This window comes from Toxotes jaculatrix, chromosome 14 (genome assembly GCF_017976425.1).
Source record: "Toxotes jaculatrix isolate fToxJac2 chromosome 14, fToxJac2.pri, whole genome shotgun sequence".
Lineage (NCBI taxonomy): Eukaryota > Metazoa > Chordata > Actinopteri > Toxotidae > Toxotes > Toxotes jaculatrix.
The window spans coordinates 19,930,955-19,950,307 of record NC_054407.1 but is presented as its reverse complement, the minus strand read 5'-3'; the positions used below and the strand labels follow the sequence as shown (position 1 = coordinate 19,950,307).

The 19,353-nt window shown below is 39.3% G+C and overlaps 1 protein-coding gene across 5 annotated transcripts in view; it reads right to left on the bottom strand.

Moving 5' to 3' along the window:
* Nucleotides 1-1,621: 1,621 nt before the first annotated feature.
* The window catches only part of LOC121193145 (collagen alpha-1(XI) chain-like), an 80,680-nt gene continuing 62,948 nt past the window's right edge, over nt 1,622-19,353 (bottom strand). For 3 of the 5 annotated variants that reach the window (XM_041055305.1, XM_041055310.1, XM_041055307.1), the window contains 22 exons: nt 17,957-18,064; nt 15,002-15,055; nt 13,977-14,030; nt 13,770-13,823; nt 13,486-13,539; nt 12,123-12,230; nt 11,880-11,933; nt 11,495-11,548; nt 11,223-11,276; nt 8,814-8,867; nt 7,129-7,236; nt 6,783-6,836; nt 6,390-6,443; nt 5,768-5,875; nt 5,207-5,260; nt 5,079-5,114; nt 4,929-4,982; nt 4,314-4,575; nt 4,019-4,131; nt 3,819-3,887; nt 3,240-3,473; nt 1,622-2,281 (listed from right to left, as the gene is read on the bottom strand). In XM_041055305.1, the coding sequence (XP_040911239.1) occupies nt 2,135-2,281; nt 3,240-3,473; nt 3,819-3,887; nt 4,019-4,131; nt 4,314-4,575; nt 4,929-4,982; nt 5,079-5,114; nt 5,207-5,260; nt 5,768-5,875; nt 6,390-6,443; nt 6,783-6,836; nt 7,129-7,236; nt 8,814-8,867; nt 11,223-11,276; nt 11,495-11,548; nt 11,880-11,933; nt 12,123-12,230; nt 13,486-13,539; nt 13,770-13,823; nt 13,977-14,030; nt 15,002-15,055; nt 17,957-18,064 (1,941 nt within the window). In that variant the 3' untranslated portion in view covers nt 1,622-2,134. The remainder of the gene's footprint in view (nt 2,282-3,239; nt 3,474-3,818; nt 3,888-4,018; nt 4,132-4,313; nt 4,576-4,928; nt 4,983-5,078; nt 5,115-5,206; nt 5,261-5,767; nt 5,876-6,389; nt 6,444-6,782; nt 6,837-7,128; nt 7,237-8,813; nt 8,868-11,222; nt 11,277-11,494; nt 11,549-11,879; nt 11,934-12,122; nt 12,231-13,485; nt 13,540-13,769; nt 13,824-13,976; nt 14,031-15,001; nt 15,056-17,956; nt 18,065-19,353) is intronic. The other 2 variants (XM_041055308.1, XM_041055309.1) reach the window with 2 other exon arrangements.

Below are 19,353 nucleotides of genomic sequence, written 5' to 3'. Positions count from 1 at the left end.
ATATACATATATATATATATATATATATATATATATATATATATATATATATATATATATAAATTTGATCAATAAACAGATCATAATTGGACATATATATATATATATATATATATATATTAACTGATTCATCTAAGAAAAGAGACAGTTTGAGTTATTGTCGTCGCGCTTTGAATTGAACTTCACTTTGACAGGGCTGCTCATACTCACAGGTGGCACACAGAGTTTTTTACCGTAGCCACTCAAAACCCTTAACAGAATGTCAACAATGTCTGATAATTGGCCTGAAAAATGGTATTTCTGAGGTAAGGGTGGAACTTTGGTGTCAGTTTGTCTGACATGTGGTTTTGACTGAAGCCAGTGGTGCAATTAGGAAGTCTAACACAGCCAGGGGAGTGTTGTTGTCATGTAGTGTTGGCACATAAGATTTCAGAAAACATGCATTGTATTAGCACCCTTCATCATATTTTTGGGCTTAATACATTGTTCTATTAATGTAATTCTCTCACTATTAGGATAAAGGATAATCTGTAAGTGAATGCAAACCATTGCAATGTGCATTTGGCAAAGCACCAAACATTTATTTCAGTTGTACATAGGTTGTAAACATACTGTAAATTACACAGGTTTGAAAGCGGCTCTTAAGTCTATGCTATCATAGCTGTAAGCTAAGGAGGTGGAGATGCAAACAGATCTTGAGCAAAGTCAAATCTGAGTCAGAGAAAGAAAGTGGAGGAGATCACAGTGCCTGGGCTCAGCAGAATCAATCACATGAACCCAAACACTTGGAACCACTAATCCTCCTAATCTTAAATTATCATGGCGAAGGAAGGTAATATGTATAAGGCAGCGCAGAATCACAAAAAGAGCGCTAATCATTTCCGCACTCAAAGAGCCAACAATACAGACATTCAACCCAACATTTTTCAGAATCCAGTTTTAATATTTTTGGAATGAACAATTTAAAGCACATGAAAACATTTTGTTCATTATTACAAAGAAGAAAATCAACATTTTTTTTTTCTGTGAATTAATAAAAATTAAACAAAAAAAAAAACAACAACAACTGGATGAATTTAGCTACACAAAAATCATTTCTCTTTGTAAGTTAGCCACCACAAATAATGTTCAAACTCGATCGTGTCATCCAGATATAAACATGGTTGAGGAGCCTAATATGTCCATATTTTTGAAAGACACTGAGGTATAACATCTGGGTGAATAAAGTCTGTCTGGAAGAATAAGCCCTCTCTTACAATATTTATATTAATATTTCATCTTATTATGGCTTAATTTCCTAATGGGCATACCCACTGGTATGCCATTGAAAAAAGACAAAATGCTTTTGAGTTAAGTGTCATGTTCCAGTTTTGTTTGTTTTCATAAAAGTCAAATAATGAAAGTTATATTATTTACAAAAGGTCTATTTTATACTTACAAACTGGAGCTTTTGCCAAATTGTCACGAGTGTTTTCAAAGGACACGAGACTTCTGATCAAATTTGTTCTTAACAAACATCAAATATATTTATAAGATTTATTTCTAATATAGTCGACCGAATATTTATTTAAATTTTAAGAGCTGGATCACATGCAAGTTTTTAGAGTGGATTCGGAAATGAACAATATTGTACAAATAATAATAATAATTACAGTTTTATCAAAAAGCACTTTTTTTTTTTTAGCACCTTGAGTGTTTTGTGATTCAGCACAAAAGCACTTCTGTGGTTGTATTCAGAGCAGCACCTGGAGCATCCAGAGAGGGAGGAGTGGTGGGAGGGGAAGGAGAAGGGAGGATGGGGCTTGGGGTGAGTGGATCCTCTCTCTGTTGCTGAAAGTGCGCCACTGTCCGCCACGGCATCAAATGTCCTTTTCCTGATGTCACTCCCATTACTAAGTTAAAGTCATTTGATTCTGGCCCTACAAGGGCGAGGAGTAGTTTCCCCTGGTCAGCGCTTTCATGACAGGGCCTGGGGGCACTCTTCTTCTCCGGGCTTGAGTGGATCTTCTTGGCAACAAAAGAAAACACAGGTTTTTGCTACGCGGGGAGAGAAGGTAAAGGTTGTTGGATCTCAGCATGTGGGTGTTAATATGTACCCTCTGACCCTGTCCTTCAGTGGGGAGTAGGGGCGTGTCTAGCCGAGGAAACAGACGGGGCCGACCTCGAAGCCAAACCTCTGGTTGGAGTCCCCAAAGTCATTCAGCATGACGTCAATGATGGGCAACTGGTCGATGCGGGGAGTGTTGATCTCCATCACCGTCTTTGAATAGCCCTGCTTCAACTGCAAGCACAAAGGGCAAATAAAATACTGAAAATATTAAGTGGTCCAAGCATGTTTCTTATTGTGTTTTAGGGAACCTGTTATGGAAGGACGGGAATGATAATCGTTCAGAGAAGCAGAGATTTTTTTGTGTAAAAAATGACCTTGAAAAAGCAGGTAAATGGACGAACGGATCTAGCAATAGCAGACAATTTCTTATGTTTGTCTTCAAGGAGTAGATATCTGATTGCACTGTTATAAAATATCAGCACAGAAGTATTCGGTATTCTGTAATGGACATTTTTCACTACTTTCTAACATTTTACAGACCAAGCAATTCATCCGTTTAAAGAATTTACAGAAGGTGTTATTTAAGTATAAGAAAAATCCCAACTGCCATTAAATCAACAAAAACTGTTTCATGACATTTTCCACTAGTAACTAACACATTTTCATTAGTGAATAATTTACTGATTCTTCCCATTAATCAACCAATCTTTTGATTCATAAAATGTGTTAAAATGGTAAAAACTGCTCGTCGTGAAATATCTTGTTTCCCAAAACAAGATATTTCATTCAATATTATAAGAAAAAAAAACTAAGACATCCAGTAAATATTTACATTTCTGAGTGAACTGAGTGAATGTTTGGCAGTTTTATTTAAAAAAAGGGAACTTGCAGATTAATTTTCTGTTGATCGACTAACCGGTTAATCATCCAATCATTTCAGCTCTGCTTCCCACATTAATTACAAACCATTAAATACTGTAAATAAGAGTGGATCTGCCACTGCAAAATGCTTATCCAAAATTAGATTCTCCATTTGATCCCTTGATTCTTTGGGTCTGTACCTGCATAAACATTGCTGTATGACATTTTCCTACAACAGTCTACATACATTTGTGAGGATTAATGGGATTTCATCGGATATAGAAAAAAAGATTAATTGCAAACTGAGAGTTAGCAAATGAGTGTTTACCGAGCAGCCGTCCATCAGTGGCTTGATGAAGGGATTATTGTCGTAAGACATTTCCTCATCGTTGGAACCCAGGAAGCGAAGCGCCTTGTCATAGTTGTCAGCCTTGGCGTCGTACCAGGCCACAGACTGATGGCAAATGTAGGTGAAGTTCTGCCGTGCTGACGAGCTCAGCAGCTTCAGGAAGGTCATCTGCACTGTGTTGATGGTGTTTTCTGCCACATCAACATAGTTCAACTACGGACAGATAGAAGGAGAGAAAGAGGGGAAAGAGGAGGAGAAATAGGGAAACAGGAGGTAAACAAAGGAGAGGGTAGGTAAATAAAATGATGCAGTGAGGAAAGTTGAAAAAGTTGAGCAAGAAGGAAAAAGGAAATTAAGTAAAGGAAGGATGAAAAGGGTGACGGAAAGAGATGTATGACAGAGAGAGTCAGGGTAGAGAAGAGAGATTGGTGGGAAAGAGTTACTGTAAATGAGACAAAGTGATAAAGCAGCAAAATGGAAAAACTTATCTAAAATGGATGTGAACGTCTCCTGGGAGGTAATAGAAAAGGAAATAAGAAGTCGTGAGGGCTGACTTACAATTTTGCCACGTTTAAATTCACTGAACCAAGAACCTGGAGATTCCTTGGGCCAGTTGGATATTCTAACCTACAGACGAATGAAAGAACAAATAAGGAATTGAATTTATGATAATTCATATCTCTTTTAATTGCTATTACCATAAAATCTGATTCAAGACAGGTACTGTATTAATCAGATGTTAACTGCCTATTACTTACTCCTGTGGATTTCTTATCTGGGTAGATGCATGTTTCTCCGCCTGCTGTGAAATTACAGAACACTTTGATGGAGTCTCCTATGCAGCCCTGGTTTGGATCAATCCAATATTCACCTGAGAGAGAACCACAGTCATGAGACACAGACAAGACGGGGGTATGAAGCACAGATTTGGCCTTCTAGAAAGTTTAGACTACTGGTGTAAATTAATGTTCATGTCATCCTTGACAAGATTGCTCAACAATCTCACTTGGTGATGAATTCTGTCTCTACTATTATAAGACGTCTCCATCTTACCATCTGGGAAGTCAGGCTGGCTGAGGTGCAGGTCGTTACAGGTCCTGGCAGGATTATCTTGGGTGCCCATGGGGAACTTCATGCGCTCGATGTCTTGTTTGAGGTTGTTGAGGGATCCAAAGACATCTTCCATTCCCTCCATACCCACGCCATCAACGCCGTAGTCTGCCAATGCCTCATCTCCCTGCATCTCAGCCTGCCGCCTCGTCTTTCTGGCAGACTGCTGAATGGGCAGTGGCTGGATGACGTCACCAGGTGGACCCTGAAGCGCAAAGGTAAAAGGTCAAGCAGAGTATTTCGGCTGAGTGTTTATCAAGGGATAGTTTTCTGAACAGCCTTTGTCAGCCCCCTGAGAATCCCAGGATATCAAAGTATAAATGGCCTGCAACCAACCATTATTTTCATGACCGATTAATCTGGCAAATGTACAAATGACATCAAATAGGTGCTGATACATTTCTGATGATTTAATAATCATTTAATTCTACCATTTTAGCTGTAGTGAGTACAGTGTTTTCCAATCACAATGTTATTGTTGCACATTTAGAGCATTCTTAAGAGTTTAATGTATACAACCATAAAGTCAGGTCAATTTAAAGACAATGAGCAACTTACAGGGGGTCCAGGTGGTCCGATCAATCCAGGATCTCCCTTCTGACCAGCTGAACCCTGACGAAAAACAAGATACCATTGACATAATGATGAGGGAACATATTTCCAGATGAACAACATCAAAACAAAGAAAAGGATGGAAACATAACTTACAGTTGATCCCTTGGATCCTTTCTGTCCTTGAGGGCCCTGTTAACACAGCAATATTAAAAAATGAACAACAGCTGTGATGTAAAGGAAAGAAAAAAATACATGTTTGTCTGGCAAGAGGTGGAACTTACAGGAATACCAGGGGGACCAGGAGGGCCGAGAGGACCTTGGGAACCACCGGTACCCTGATAACAGGTAACAGATCATCTTATTCAAAATGCAGCAGATGGAGGTATCACTTCAGATATGGTATGTGATGGATGTATTTGTCCAAAATGTCTTACAGTTAGGGAAGGGTAATGTGGCTGAATATTATTTACTTATTTAAGTATTTCTTTCAATATTTATATACATTACATCACAATATGGCAACTTCATGCAAAATTAAATATAAAATAAACAAACTGAAGCTCAATGAAAGTAATTTTTACATAAGGTGCTTATGCATTACATACACGTGATCATTATATGCTTGTATGTTGATAAACTCAGCCCCACTTACAGTTTTCCATGACTATATATGTTGTTAATATAAACTGACTATTTATATATATGACTATATGACTATATATGTCCTCTAACTCTAGGAAAGTCACTCTATCACTTTATGCTATTCACATTCTTATAGAGAAAACTGGGAGCATGCATTTATTTAAGACAGAATAGTCTGCCTGACACAGAAATTGACTTACGGAATCACCCTTGCCACCTGCAGTACCCTGAGGTCCAGGCAGACCTCTGTCTCCCTTCTCTCCGGGCTCACCAGGAGGTCCAATCAGACCGATTAAACCTGGATGACCCTGGAGTAGGACGAGAGAAGGAAATTAATAACAAAAAGTGAGACAAAAATAGAATAGAAAATTCACACACAAAAGAAACAAATACGCTAATTCACCTGCAACTTTCTGCACAATGCCTGGCCAGACAACCTCAGCTCTGTCTTATTTCTGCCTATAAATAATTAGCGTATTTATACTGGTTGTCATATTTAACAATGGTGGTCTGTCTCGGCACCTAGTGCTGGGCAGAGTTATGGCCATCTGCTTCGGACTACTGCATGCTGGCATTAAACCAATGACCATTACAAAGATGATATTATTGGACTTATACATATTCATTCGCTGCATTAAATCACTGTGTGAAAACTCCTCACAGACCACAATCTTTCATCATCTTACTGGGACAGAGTGAACAAAGAGATAGGCTACAGGCCTAGATGTTTGCTTACTTTGGAAGCTTCAGATAAGGCGCATAAGCAGATATGAGAAATACACAGTGAAGCAATTTGAGATTAGCATCATAATAATGTCTTGCCTTTTCTCCCTTGAATCCAGAGTCACCTTTCATACCGGGAAGTCCAGGGGGTCCCTATGGAGGGAAAGAATCAGTTTGTCAAGCATAAACGACAGTGATATGAATTCATATTGGTTTACAGTGACAGCCAGCGCAGAACTCTGCATTCACAGAGACGATTCCATGTCTATCCTGCAGAGCTACTGAAACAACTGCTGTAAACAACACTTCAGTAATGTCATGGCTAAAAAGCGTGCAACACTCGGTTGTTTTTAATAAGGCGCTGGCAGGTACTACTCCAGTATCAAACATTCAGTACATTTTTTTGACTTTTACAGTAACTGTATCCGCTCAGTGAACTGATGCTGCAGATTTGACAAGGTTTTAGTAGGAAGGTGGAAGGAAATGTCTCACAAGAGGTCCAGGAGGGCCATCTTGACCAGAGGCACCAGGGAGTCCTTGCTCACCCTGAAAAAAAGGAATAAATAATTACAGCTCATAAAATGAGAATTATTGGAATACTATATTTTAGAGGACACTGAACTATACATTTCAAGAAATAATGCATGTTTAATATGTATCCATGGGAGTAGAACAGTAGTTTTAGTCAGATACAGCTCAACTAATAGTGCTTTTCAATCATGTAATGGCTCCATATAAATGAATTCATTCATCACTTTAAAAGAGATTTGTCATTAAAGTTGAATCTGTGGCAAAAAAAAACACATGAACTATTTTTCTGTCACCAAAATCTACTCACAACAGGGCCAGGGATTCCACGTAGACCCTCAGGGCCAGGCTTTCCAGATGGACCCTGAGGTCCCACAGGTCCGGTTTTCCCAACAGGTCCCTCTGCTCCAGCTTCTCCCTGTTAAACAAATGGATATTAGCAGAAAATCACATTCACTTTCTTCTATTTTAGAAGAGACACAAAATTATATTCACATTCACTGTTTCGCTTAAAAACTTTTTTTGTCTATCTAACAATCGCTACACCTCACGTGTTTGGATAAAAGTGAAACATGTCTGATAATAATGACAACAACAATATCGTCCAACTTAATTATTAAAACAATCTTGTCTCTTGAAAGTCACATTGTTCGATATTCTGCAATGTTCTTCTTCCACAAAACCTCAGACTGGAAGGATTCAAGGATCTGTAACATCCACTCATATCAAATGTTAACAGAACTCGTCTACTGCCTTTGAGCAGGAACAGTGAGTTTTTTTTTTTTTTATGTATTGAGGTTCCAGAGATGTCATATCGACTAGGATGATAGGAGAAGGGGATTAAATTGTTCTGACAACCAATTAGGCCTGGATTTGACACTCAAGGATCACCACGCAGGCTTTGTCTTGTCTCCATCAAATCAACTCTAATCCTTTACTTCGATGTGGATAGAATGGACACCTTGTATGTGTGTGTCTGCCCCAGTGTGTGTTTGTGTGGAAGAGAAATAAAGAGATGGAGAATGACAAAGAACAAAGGAAAGAGCGTGGCTATGTCTGAGATTTGTCAGGTTTTCAGTCTGTGATTTCTTTGAACCATCTGATTTGGAGACAAACAATTTCTTTAAGGCTTACAAAGATTGTTCCTATTTGATGCTCTTCGGCTGTGTAAACACTGGCATGGTATGGATTTTAACAAAGCAATCAAATCCGCTGGTAGCCTCAAGAAACCCAACTGCTGTTTCTGTCAGACTAATTCGCCAGTGAATATACACCTGAGGAAGACAGCAGAGGAAAAGGCTTGAATGGGTGTTGCTTTGCCTATTTTATTGAGTATTCATGTACATTTTATAAGGCCTTCAGGCAGCAAATTTGACAATTTAGGCAACTTTGTACCTAATTGTTAAATTTAACCTTTGCATTTAATGTTTAAATGTAAATACTAGCAATGAAACATTTCACTGTTTAACCCTTTATTTACAGTTCTGTAATACTAATTATCTGGAAAACGGCAATGTTCTTAAAAGAAAAGCTTCACTGATTATCCTTATGTAGCCTGGATGATCAAGAGTGAATTTTTCATTTTGGTGTATGTGAGTTTCACCTTTATAATTTGAGCAGAAAAATATTTTATTATTCTTGACTTGACGTTTTAGATCTGAAACTGACCAACTGAATTTAGAGCAGCTTGAACACAGCTGTCAGCTGACACCTGAATTGGTGAACCCTAAGAAGCACGCTCACTCTGTTTTAGCTCTGTTTAAATGTCTTGACCAACTCCTGAGGGAAATATAATAACTGTATGTGTCTGCAGTCTGGTGCTGAGCAGGTACTGTAGTATGTATTTTTAGCGCCCTTTCACTGAAACAACGCTATGAGAGCAGTGATAGCAGCGAGAATCAGAACTTGAATCCGTTCCGAATCTTTACACTTCAATAGTTGATTGAAATTTATAAAACTCTGCTTAGTGTTGAAGCCAGAAGGTTGCAGACTTACCTTGGATCCCTTTTCTCCTTGTCTGCCCTCCTGACCTGTTTGTCCAAGAGGTCCCTAAAAAGAACAACAATCAAATGCTATTAGAACATTGTGCATGAATACTTTTTACTAATTACACATATCACTGTATTTACACACTAATTTACTATCTGCCTTTTACAACCTATTCAACAGAACACAACCAGGTAATTATTGAAACTGAAAGGGAAATTATTTAACATTTGCTGACAAGTAGTAGTTTCATGCACAAACTGTTCGGCTGAACATTCTCTGACCTTGAATCTTTTAAAAGGGAGAAGGTTATGCCGGGCCACGCAACATCAGTGCGAGCAAACTGCCCTACATTCCAAACATACTGAGCTAAAAGCACATCAGCATTTTCACCCAACAGCCTCTGGTCAAAACCTTGTAAGTGGGCTGTCATTTGCCATTAGAAACCATAATCAAATAGACCAAACAAAAGCCACCGGTCTTCAATGTAGGTTATGAGCCCTGGCAACTGTGTATGTGCATTAGTGGATGTGTGTTGAATGTATGTGTATGCAGGCATGCTTGTGTGCACCCGTGCGTGCATGTGTGCTAATGTATTCAAGCAGCCACATGCATCAATGAACACCAAACCTGAGTCAATTTCGAAGAGATATTGGGAAAGAGACTAATCCAGAATTACCTTGGTGAAGGATTAAAAATCATATGGCAAAGTCCATTAATATGGACATGGAACTGGGGCCTAATTTGTCACCTGGACAGTACTCCTTAGAATACAAATTATGGGGCTAAAAAGTGTTTACCATAATAATGTTTTTAAAATGTAAAGTAAACCGTCCGACCCTGCATTTCGACTGAAGCCACAGAATTGCATTGAAAACAGGCAAATGATGACATTTTATCTGGAGTATTAACCTATTGATCATCTTATGTCCAACAACATGCAGGACTATACTGTATTGTCAAATAGGCAGTGTGGTCATGACACGCTTATAATGAGACGCTATTATAGTCGCATTTTTGAAATCTCTCTGGCGAGGAAAACTGTGCAGAAAGATCGATTCAGTCAGTGGACCGACTGATTCCTTGTTCACAGCGGCAGACCAAGTACTCAGATGCTCTGCTTACTGTCAGTACAAGTACCAATACAACAATGTAAAAATACTTAATTGCATTCAAGTCCTGCATACAAAAGCAGAAGCACAGAAATATCATAAGAAAAATGTACTTAAAATATCAAAAGTAAGAGCACTTGTGCTACACATTTAACTACTTTACACACTGTTTGTAGTTCTAGTAGTTTAGTTCAGTGGTTCTCAACATATTAGTCAGCCCTGTCCATAAGATAAAGTTCCATAAGATAAAGAAAAAGTTCAGCTACACAAACGTATTATAGTTTTTTTCACTTTTTTAAGTCTTTGCTTTTTTTGGTCAAATATTTGACTTTTTACCTCATTGAACAGCTATTTAAATTACACCATCTGAGAAGTTTAAGGGGAAAATGTCTCTTTAGTGGAACTGCTAACAACTCACAGACATCAGAAACAGGACAAAGAGATTCAACTACACACTGCTTTTTTGTTAGGGGTAACAAAGCATAAAGGCTGGGAACCACTGGTTTAATCATCAGCAAGTAATGCATTTCATTTTCTAAGCGTATAATATTTTTTAAAAATAAAATCAAAATCTGGAAGGTATGTAGTAACCACAACTTTTAAAAATAATGGAATGTAGTGGACTGGAAAATATAATATTTACCTAGAACTATAAATGAACATAAAATGGAAAAACTTTGTACATATATGTAGAGAACTTGAGTATATGTACTTAGCTACTTTACACCACCGCTTATTCATGATTCATGTTTATCATTCTTATACTTCCATGACACAGAAGAGGTGCTGTATATGTATTGTATACATATATGTTTGCATTAATATGGCGAGATAACAACAAAGCTGGTTGATAGTGATTCTCTGGAGAATATGTTAGACAGCTGAGCATCATCCCTGCTCAGGTACACAAAATAGAATGAATTCACTTTAAATATCAATCTCTCTATCAGTCTCTCTTTCTTATCATATTGTGTCGGTCTTTCATACAGTACACTGATGGCATGGTTTACTGCAGACTATAAAACATTATTACTATAAATGGAAGGTATCGTAAAAATGCCCCGCTAGTGAAATGAAATAATCTCAGCTCAAGTCTGATGTGACAGAGAGGGCATTGAGTGCCAGAAATTAAAGTGACAAGTTAATTTCCTGACATTAGCAGCAGCAGCAGTCCTACGGCTTTCACATTACTGCCAGTCAAACTCACAATATGTCATTATTCTCTCACAGAAATGATCTCCATCTGCAATTACCGGCTATTCTATCATGCACGCCGCCTCATGAATTATTTTGGAAATGTACTCACCCTTTTGCCAGGAGGTCCAGGTACTCCAGCCTCGCCAGATGGACCTGGAGGGCCCTAAAGTTGAGTAGATAGAACACTTAAAGTCACTTCACAAACACTGAGGACTTTTGTTACATAATGGGATATTTCTACATTTGTAAAAGTGATATCCATGTTCACAGAATAGATTTTATGGGCTTCTCCTTCAGACTTCATCACCATATTGTCGCAACATTGTTTGTATGTGATATATGTTGACTTGTTTTTACAATTTCAGATCATGCAAGACTTACAGGCTGACCGGCCTCTCCATCATCTCCTTTGTCGCCTGGTAAACCATCAAGACCCTAAACAAAATACACAAATGAGCCAAACATGGAAAGATTTAACTGAATTCAACTCAACATTTCTACTCACAAAAATAATACCAAACTATGTAAAAAAAACAAAATCCTATTATGCAAAATGGGAAATGAAACACTAAAATGAAGAAAACATGAATTTGAGGTAATAAAGACATTTTTATTGCTCTTCACTTCATTTCTAATTTTACCAGTATTTTCTTGTAGGTAATGACACACAAGCATAATTGACTAAATGTGAATTTACCGACTGCTATAATATCCTAAACATGATGCAGCAACATCACATTGATTGAGGGATAAATGCAGCACTTACAGCAGCACCAGGCTCACCAGGGGGACCAGGGTCTCCTGGGAACCCGACAGGACCCTGCAGACAGATCGAGACACTGAGGAGACTGATCTTGACTCAGATATTTGACATCGCGTCAACAACAGCTCTAACAGCAGACAGCTTGACTGAGAAATATGACACAGTGATGCTGTTGCTGACAGCTCTAATAATGCACCAGTCACGGCTGTGTGTGTGTGCGAGTGTGTGTCAGAGGAGCTGACATACAGGGTTACCCTTGGGACCGTCATCTCCGGGGGGTCCGCGGCCACCGGGGGGTCCGGCAGCTCCTGGTGGGCCAGTTTCTCCCTTCTCACCAGTCTCTCCTCTGGGGCCCTGAGGAGAAATGCATCATAGGCTTGTCACCATGAAGACCACATGAGGGCTACACATGCTACTTTGACAATAGCACGCTAAATAAGGCACAAGACAAATGTGTTATCAAATCTGTGACTCCAGCTGGCATCCAAACATGCACCAAACTGACTCAAGAACTCAAAGCACGATTTTAAAAGCTGAGGGAAGAAAAACTATGAAGCTTTAAGATCATCTGTGTCATTTTAAGATGATATTTTCAAAATACTAAATGATTATACTAAATAGCTTTAACATTTTAATTAGTGGTAATAGCAGACACAGTTTGTCAGCTATGACTCAGAGCAGAGGCTGAAACATAATTACAAGCCCAGAATCGTTAGTTGACCTATTAGGACCAAGCGCTTCTCTAGTCGATGCCAGCATGACACCTTTGAAATTAACCTCAAAGTGACGTGCAACACCGGCTCTGTCACTGTAAACAGATGTGCGGCAGCAGACGCATACGTCAATACAACCTGATGGACTCAGACTCAAGGAGGGCGACTGTCCCATATCCATAATTAGGGTGAGGCCTCTCTGGTGTAAACAGACGATTTCTACTGCTTAGCCTGGATTGATGGAACTGCTCTGATCTGAGATATTCATGATGCCTGCTGTGTGAATACTTTATCCTGACTTATACCACCGAAAAGTAAAAAGTAGAGGCACAATGTGCTGCATCATGACACCGATTATTGTGCAAGGTATGTGGCTTGATGAATGCGATGCCTATGTCAAATAATGTAAAATGAGAAGGTGAACTTCATTTCACTCAGCACTATGTTGGAGACAACAGTCAGTAAAATGTTATTGTGAATACACTGTTTTCTGTTGTGGTGGTTCTGTGGCAAAATAACTCATGGGATATTCTGACTTTTGCCTCTAATAACAGCCTGGTACAGGAGGTTAGATAAATGACACCGCCAAATTGGGGTTGTGAATGACAGTGGAGGTTTTCGAATGTGGCTGAGCTAATTATCTGCTGAAACGCCCTCAGGTTGAGAGCATTTCTGCACATCAGCCTAGCGTAATTGGAGGTAAAATACTCAGAGGTAGAACAGGCCCCACAGCTTAAGTGTCAAGTAATAAACATAACTTAATTAGCTGCACTCACAGATATTCACAGGCAGATTCTTAAAACAGTTCCAACACATCTAAATTGTCAGTTCCCTTGTTTTTTATGCTCAAAAATGGCATCAGAGATGAGATGAAGAGTACTTAAGCATGTACTTACCCCGATACCAGGTTCTCCAGGTGATCCTGGGTTTCCAGCCTCTCCAGTTTCTCCCTGTTATAGCACAGTGAAAATGTTTATTATCACACTTACAGTAAACAATCCAGATAGTATGATCAGCTGATCAGTTCAGGTGCTTTTGGTAGTAAGAATGGCAATGTCCTTTGGAGGCAGAAAGAGAAAAATTCTACAGAATTCACTTATTTTGAAATACCAGAGAAAATAAAAGGAATGTATTTTTTTGTAGATTGTAAGTACAAACCAAGCAAATGTTAGGTTCTTACCTTCTCACCAACACCTCCCATTGGACCAATACCACCGGGAGGACCTTGAGCACCCTGTGGATCAATTACAATTACACTGGCATTAGTTTATTAGACTATCCAAACAAAATAAAAAATTATTGACAACATGAAATTTGAAAAAATTAGTTCTCAAATAATGAATATGACTGAAGCCTGGTTGAAAAGAAAGATAACAATTAAACTTACACTGGCCCCGCTGGGACCTTGAGGACCTCTGGGGCCAGGAGGACCAGGTGGACCCTGTCAGCGAAAAACAGAAGTTACTGAATGTTCAATATAGCAAGGTGCCACAAGCTTTCTTTATGTGCTGCAAACTAAGTGTATGTTCTACCTCACAAACAAATCCATAAGAATCCCCAGGTGCTGAAATGTAATTCAAACGGATATGACAGTACAGCATTTTCGATACTTTTGATCATATGGAAAGGTGTGGATAAACATAGGCGTATCTTCAGAAAGAGCAGAACAGAAATGTCAGACCCACTGCAGTCATTTTTCATATATTGCCAGGTATTATATCTTCCTCTTGAGGTAATGCTGTATCAAAACCGAGCAGCTATACAAGAAAGAGCAGCAACAGTAATCTGAAGTAACCAAATGCAGATTTGATTATCTTGATACACATCTCTCTGACTTTCCACTTTTGCTCTGTTTGATGACACCTGCTGCATTGTAGAAAGTGGGGTAGTGAATGACGATGTGTGTGTTTCTTGTCAACATATTACGTCTTGGCAGTGCTCTTTAAGGCCTGAGACAAGAACATAACACTCAGAGAGTGGTCAGCATGGCAAAGACCAAAATATGACTATGTGCACATAATCTGACAGGCAGCTATGTCAGAAAATCAAACCCTCCATTCAATATTCGTACATAACACTTGTCTGTTCTGATTATTCTCTGACTGACCCCTTAGTTATACATTTAGAGCATTTTTATTGTAGTCTAACTGCAGCAAAAAAATAATAAATTACAGTAAAAAATTGCACTACTTTGGATTAGAGGATACAAGCTTTTCAGCAGCTGAAATGTTTGTGTCAAAGCATCTTCCACAGACTTCAAAAACATCTGCCAAGTGACTGCTGGAGTTGCCAAACTCAGCCAGCAGCCAAAACTTCAGAACAATCAGCACAATTTCCCACCTCACTGGGTTGTACGTGAAAACAATGTGAATTGCTGAAACAGAGAAAAGCAATAGAAAGAGCTATGCTCACCATTGGTCCGACGTCTCCATTCTCTCCCTTCTCACCGGGAGGGCCGGGCAAACCCTGAGAAGAAGACAAATATTCTTCAGAACAAAAAAAAAAGGGCGTATGAGGCAGAACCAGAGACAAAACTACACATTATAAAATCCACACACAGGATCATAAATACGTTTTTGCCGCTCGTTAACAGGTACTTCCAGATGATGAGTATTGAATAGTGGGCTTTAGGATACAATGTGATGGCGAATGCATTAATACAAGCAGAACCCCTGAGTGTAAACACACAATTAGTCAAAAAGGACACCTATTGTAATTAAAGGGTATGGGAGGCTTGGGTATAATCAGCCTGTGTAAATTACAGGATGGGAGCTCCATCCATCTATGTCCACAGGAAAGTGGAAACAAAGGGGGACAGCGCAGGTGGTGCATATTATCCAGTTTTGGGATTCAATCATGCTTGACTAAAACAGTTTGAATACAACTTGGTGTAACTGCACTGAAAATGAAGGAACTCTCACTTGCTATTGTAGCTTATTGTCTATCCGCATAATTGCAGTTATTATTTGTTGTGTTAGTTTAACTCCGATGATGGAGCATGCATAATCAAAAGGTGGGTGGAAAGCAGCAGTAATGATAAGTTACTGTAAAAGCAAAATGACATGGATATCGATCATTGAGATCACATATGTGGAGTTTCAGCCCATTTTGTTGATTTACTGTACTTGCGATTCCACAGAAGGCTAATTTATAACAGATTCTTACTGGGACTTTAGTCACGGTAATAAAGCATGAGCGTAATAAGAATGGAAAAATAAATAAAGCATCAGCTTTATCATGTATAATGTTTTGATGTGACAGGCTCTTGATCAGCGCTAGACTTGTTAGGTTTGTTTCTAAAATATATGAAGTAATAGATTCGAAGGCTGGAAAAAAAGAGATGCATTGACAATAGAATGAACAGACCATATGCACACACATAAAAATAGATACACAACTCTCTTTTACAACACATATCAGAGCTAATCAATAAATGTTTACTCATGACTTGGCATTTCCCTCTATTTTCCACACTATCCTCAGACTATAAGGACACAATGGAGTAATAAAATCAGATTTTTACTCTCCTCTACATCCACATCTTAATCTCTTAATCTGAAAAATTCCTCCTCTCAGCGAGGACTCCAATTTTCCACAGCAAACACAGCCTGAAATGATGGAAGGCTTTCAAACCAAAGCCATTCATTCCCCATAGTCAAAAATCATTAATGCTACAGATAATTGCATTGAAGAGCTGAGCTCGCAGTGGCTGCTGCCATCTATTGAAGGGCGGCTTAGCCAAACATAATTAAAAGAGTGGAGATGGAGTGCATTATGCCCAATTAAAAGCCAATTGCACTTAATAACAATGTTATCTGGCCCTATTGACCAGCGGGGCTTCTCTCTAATTTCATCCTCAGCGAGTCCTTGGATAATTGACTTTGAGATATTCTCAAGTATGCCGTTTCTTTATTCACTGCCACCAAAGCAAGTTTCTTCAACTCCAGCTCATTGCCTTAAATGAGCTAATGCTCTGGCCTTTTGCTCTTCTTTCACTCTGTTACAGTTTAGAGGAAAAGAGAGCTGAGTAGGGCAAAGTGGGACCATAGGACCATATGGGACAATTTTCTTGACATCTGACACATGGTAAATGCAAACACAGAGAACACACAATTAGTATCTTAAAGTGAGACCACAGCGTTTGCTATTTAGCAACTGTGGCCTGAAGTGTCAATAGAGAGATAGAGACAGAGACGCTAAAACATAGAGAAAAAGCTGCACAAGAAGAGTGATAAAGTCGATGAACTGACTCCATAATGTCAGTTAAACAGCAGCATGCACATAGATTTTTCTAACATTAGCCAAGATAAACTTCACACCTCACCAAGTAAGGTTGCGTCTGCAAAACCCCTGGGCATGATTGAATTGAGGAAGGTTGCATTTTATTGTTCATCATTTCAACTTTTTATGTGTGAGAGGAAAAAGTACAAGAAGAAGAGGAGTTATTTCCTGTTATTTCCTCTCTCAGTACCAGATATGGTACGGTATTCTGAATGATCCCAAGAAAATCACTTTCTATGAATCAGTGAACCATTATCATTAAAAAAAAAACAGCCATAGATCAATGTGTATTCAGGTGGAAAATGAAACTGGGGGTCAACGATAAATATCACTTCCACAGCCTTTAATATGCATAGTCCATGTTTCTGCCCACAGGAAACATGGACGAGTATCTTGACAGAGGATTTGCAACGTCACAGTCAACAAAATCCTGACTGCTTAATTGCTTCAGAAGTGCTGCTCCTTTTCTCCATATCCTCTAGCCAATGAATAGTGTATGTATATTATTATATGTCTAATATGAGACATATTAGGAAAAAGATTAATGAACTTGTACTACACATTGATTACAATATCTGATCATATACGAGCTGCCACAACAGCTGGCCTGTTATTTGGGCACGAGAGCACTGCAGGTGAGCGGTTTACTGCATGATAATGATGCAGCCTAAGAGGAAAAACCAACGGCACTCCCCCCCCGCCACCATTAATGTCGCGGCAAAATGCCAAATGCAAAATGTTAGCGATGGTGATGGATTTTTAGCACTCACTGTGTTAAGGAAAGTCCTTGAGGGGGAAAAAGCATTATTTGCCAGGAGCAATACAAAGCGTTATTAGGAGCCGAGGCTGCATTAATAAATTATGCTCTGTTTTGATGTAATGTAAATGATGTAAGGAGAGATGAAATGTTGTCGGTTTAAGGCGTATGGAGGAGAGCTCATTCTGCTCTGGCTGGCTTTGACAGAGGGAAAGTGATGGCATAGCTACTAGGCTGCGTTCAACGTGATCTGGCTGTCATGTGTTCATAGAGTAACAGAAGGAGAGTCAACATGTGTGTTTATCTAGTGGATTCAGACTTAGACTTACCTGCAGTCCAATGGGTCCTGGTAGACCTGGGAATCCTCTGGCTCCTTCGTCTCCTTTCTGGCCAAACATACCCTGCTGTCCTCTTGGTCCAGACTCACCATCACTGCCCTGCGGGAGATCAAGGATCACACAATCCAAATATCTTTATTCTGATCCCCATTAGCTGGAGCTTTAGCAAATGCTAGTCCACAAACACTCATATCTATGTAGTTTTTCTCTAATGGGATTTATTTGCCCTCTTAATCGTCTTCAAGGTTATGGAGTATTTCCAAGCTCACGTGGTAGAGTGTGGGCCGATGCCCATATTCAAACACAGGTTGAGGACAGACAGTTTCCTTATTGCCTTTTCTGAAGGTCATTTTAGGGCAATATCATCCTTCCATCAATTCTCTACACCCACGCATTCTTGCTCAGGGTCAGGAGGGGGCAGGAGGTTTTCTCTTCTTGAACTCTAGACAGGCTAATAATCTATATCTCAGGGCTACTGCAAAATCAGACATTTGCACTCATTTAGATTTTAGGCCATTTACAGTTTAAAGTCATCCTGTAAATCTGTTGAGAGGTGGAAATCTATTTGAGGATTCAGAAGAAAATGCATGGAGGATACTTAAAATTAAAACAAAAAAAGGACACGGCTGAGGCAACAGTCCTCGCCACTGATCCACTGTGTTGCTGGGCTACCTGGGGAAACAGCAGCCATCCTACAACAGTTTCTCAACAGGGGATGCAGGATAAAGTACAGTCTAGCCAAAGGGTTATGATAAACAGTGTATGTGAAAGATGCTGACTTCATCTGTGAAGTCAGAGGTGCACAGGGCTACAGAGGATAGAAGGGGGGAGACTACAGGGAAAGAGTGAAGTGCTGACAAACTGGGAGTTTTCAGTTCAAACGCATGTCAGCACTTGAAAGTGGTTGAGGAGCTCTTGCTGAGCCCTGGGACATGTAGGCAGCCTCAGGTGCCGGTACTGAATGCAGAACAGTTTAGAAGGAAATGTTAGATGATTACAGGTAGCGTGGGTACAGCTTTGAAATAAAGAGTCGTCGGTGACAGGGTGGACTGAAGTTTAGAGAGACTTTAAAGAAAAGAAAAAAAGAAGTCACAAATCTGACTGCCCCAATAACTGGAATCAGAAATGTGTCTGGTTGTAGAGTCTTTATGAAATACTTAAATACTGCTTAATTTGTAACACCTCATGCACAAATTGTGCCAGTATTTTGACGCAGTCTTTGATGGTATTGGAAAGAAACCTACAAAACAACATGGAGGACACGAAGCAACAGTTGTCATCACCAAAATATGAAGCTTAGTTTGCATTGATTACTGAAATGCTCCAACAATTGTGAACTATTTATGATAAGCCTTAGGTGACAAGGAAACTCGACTATTCATTTTCAC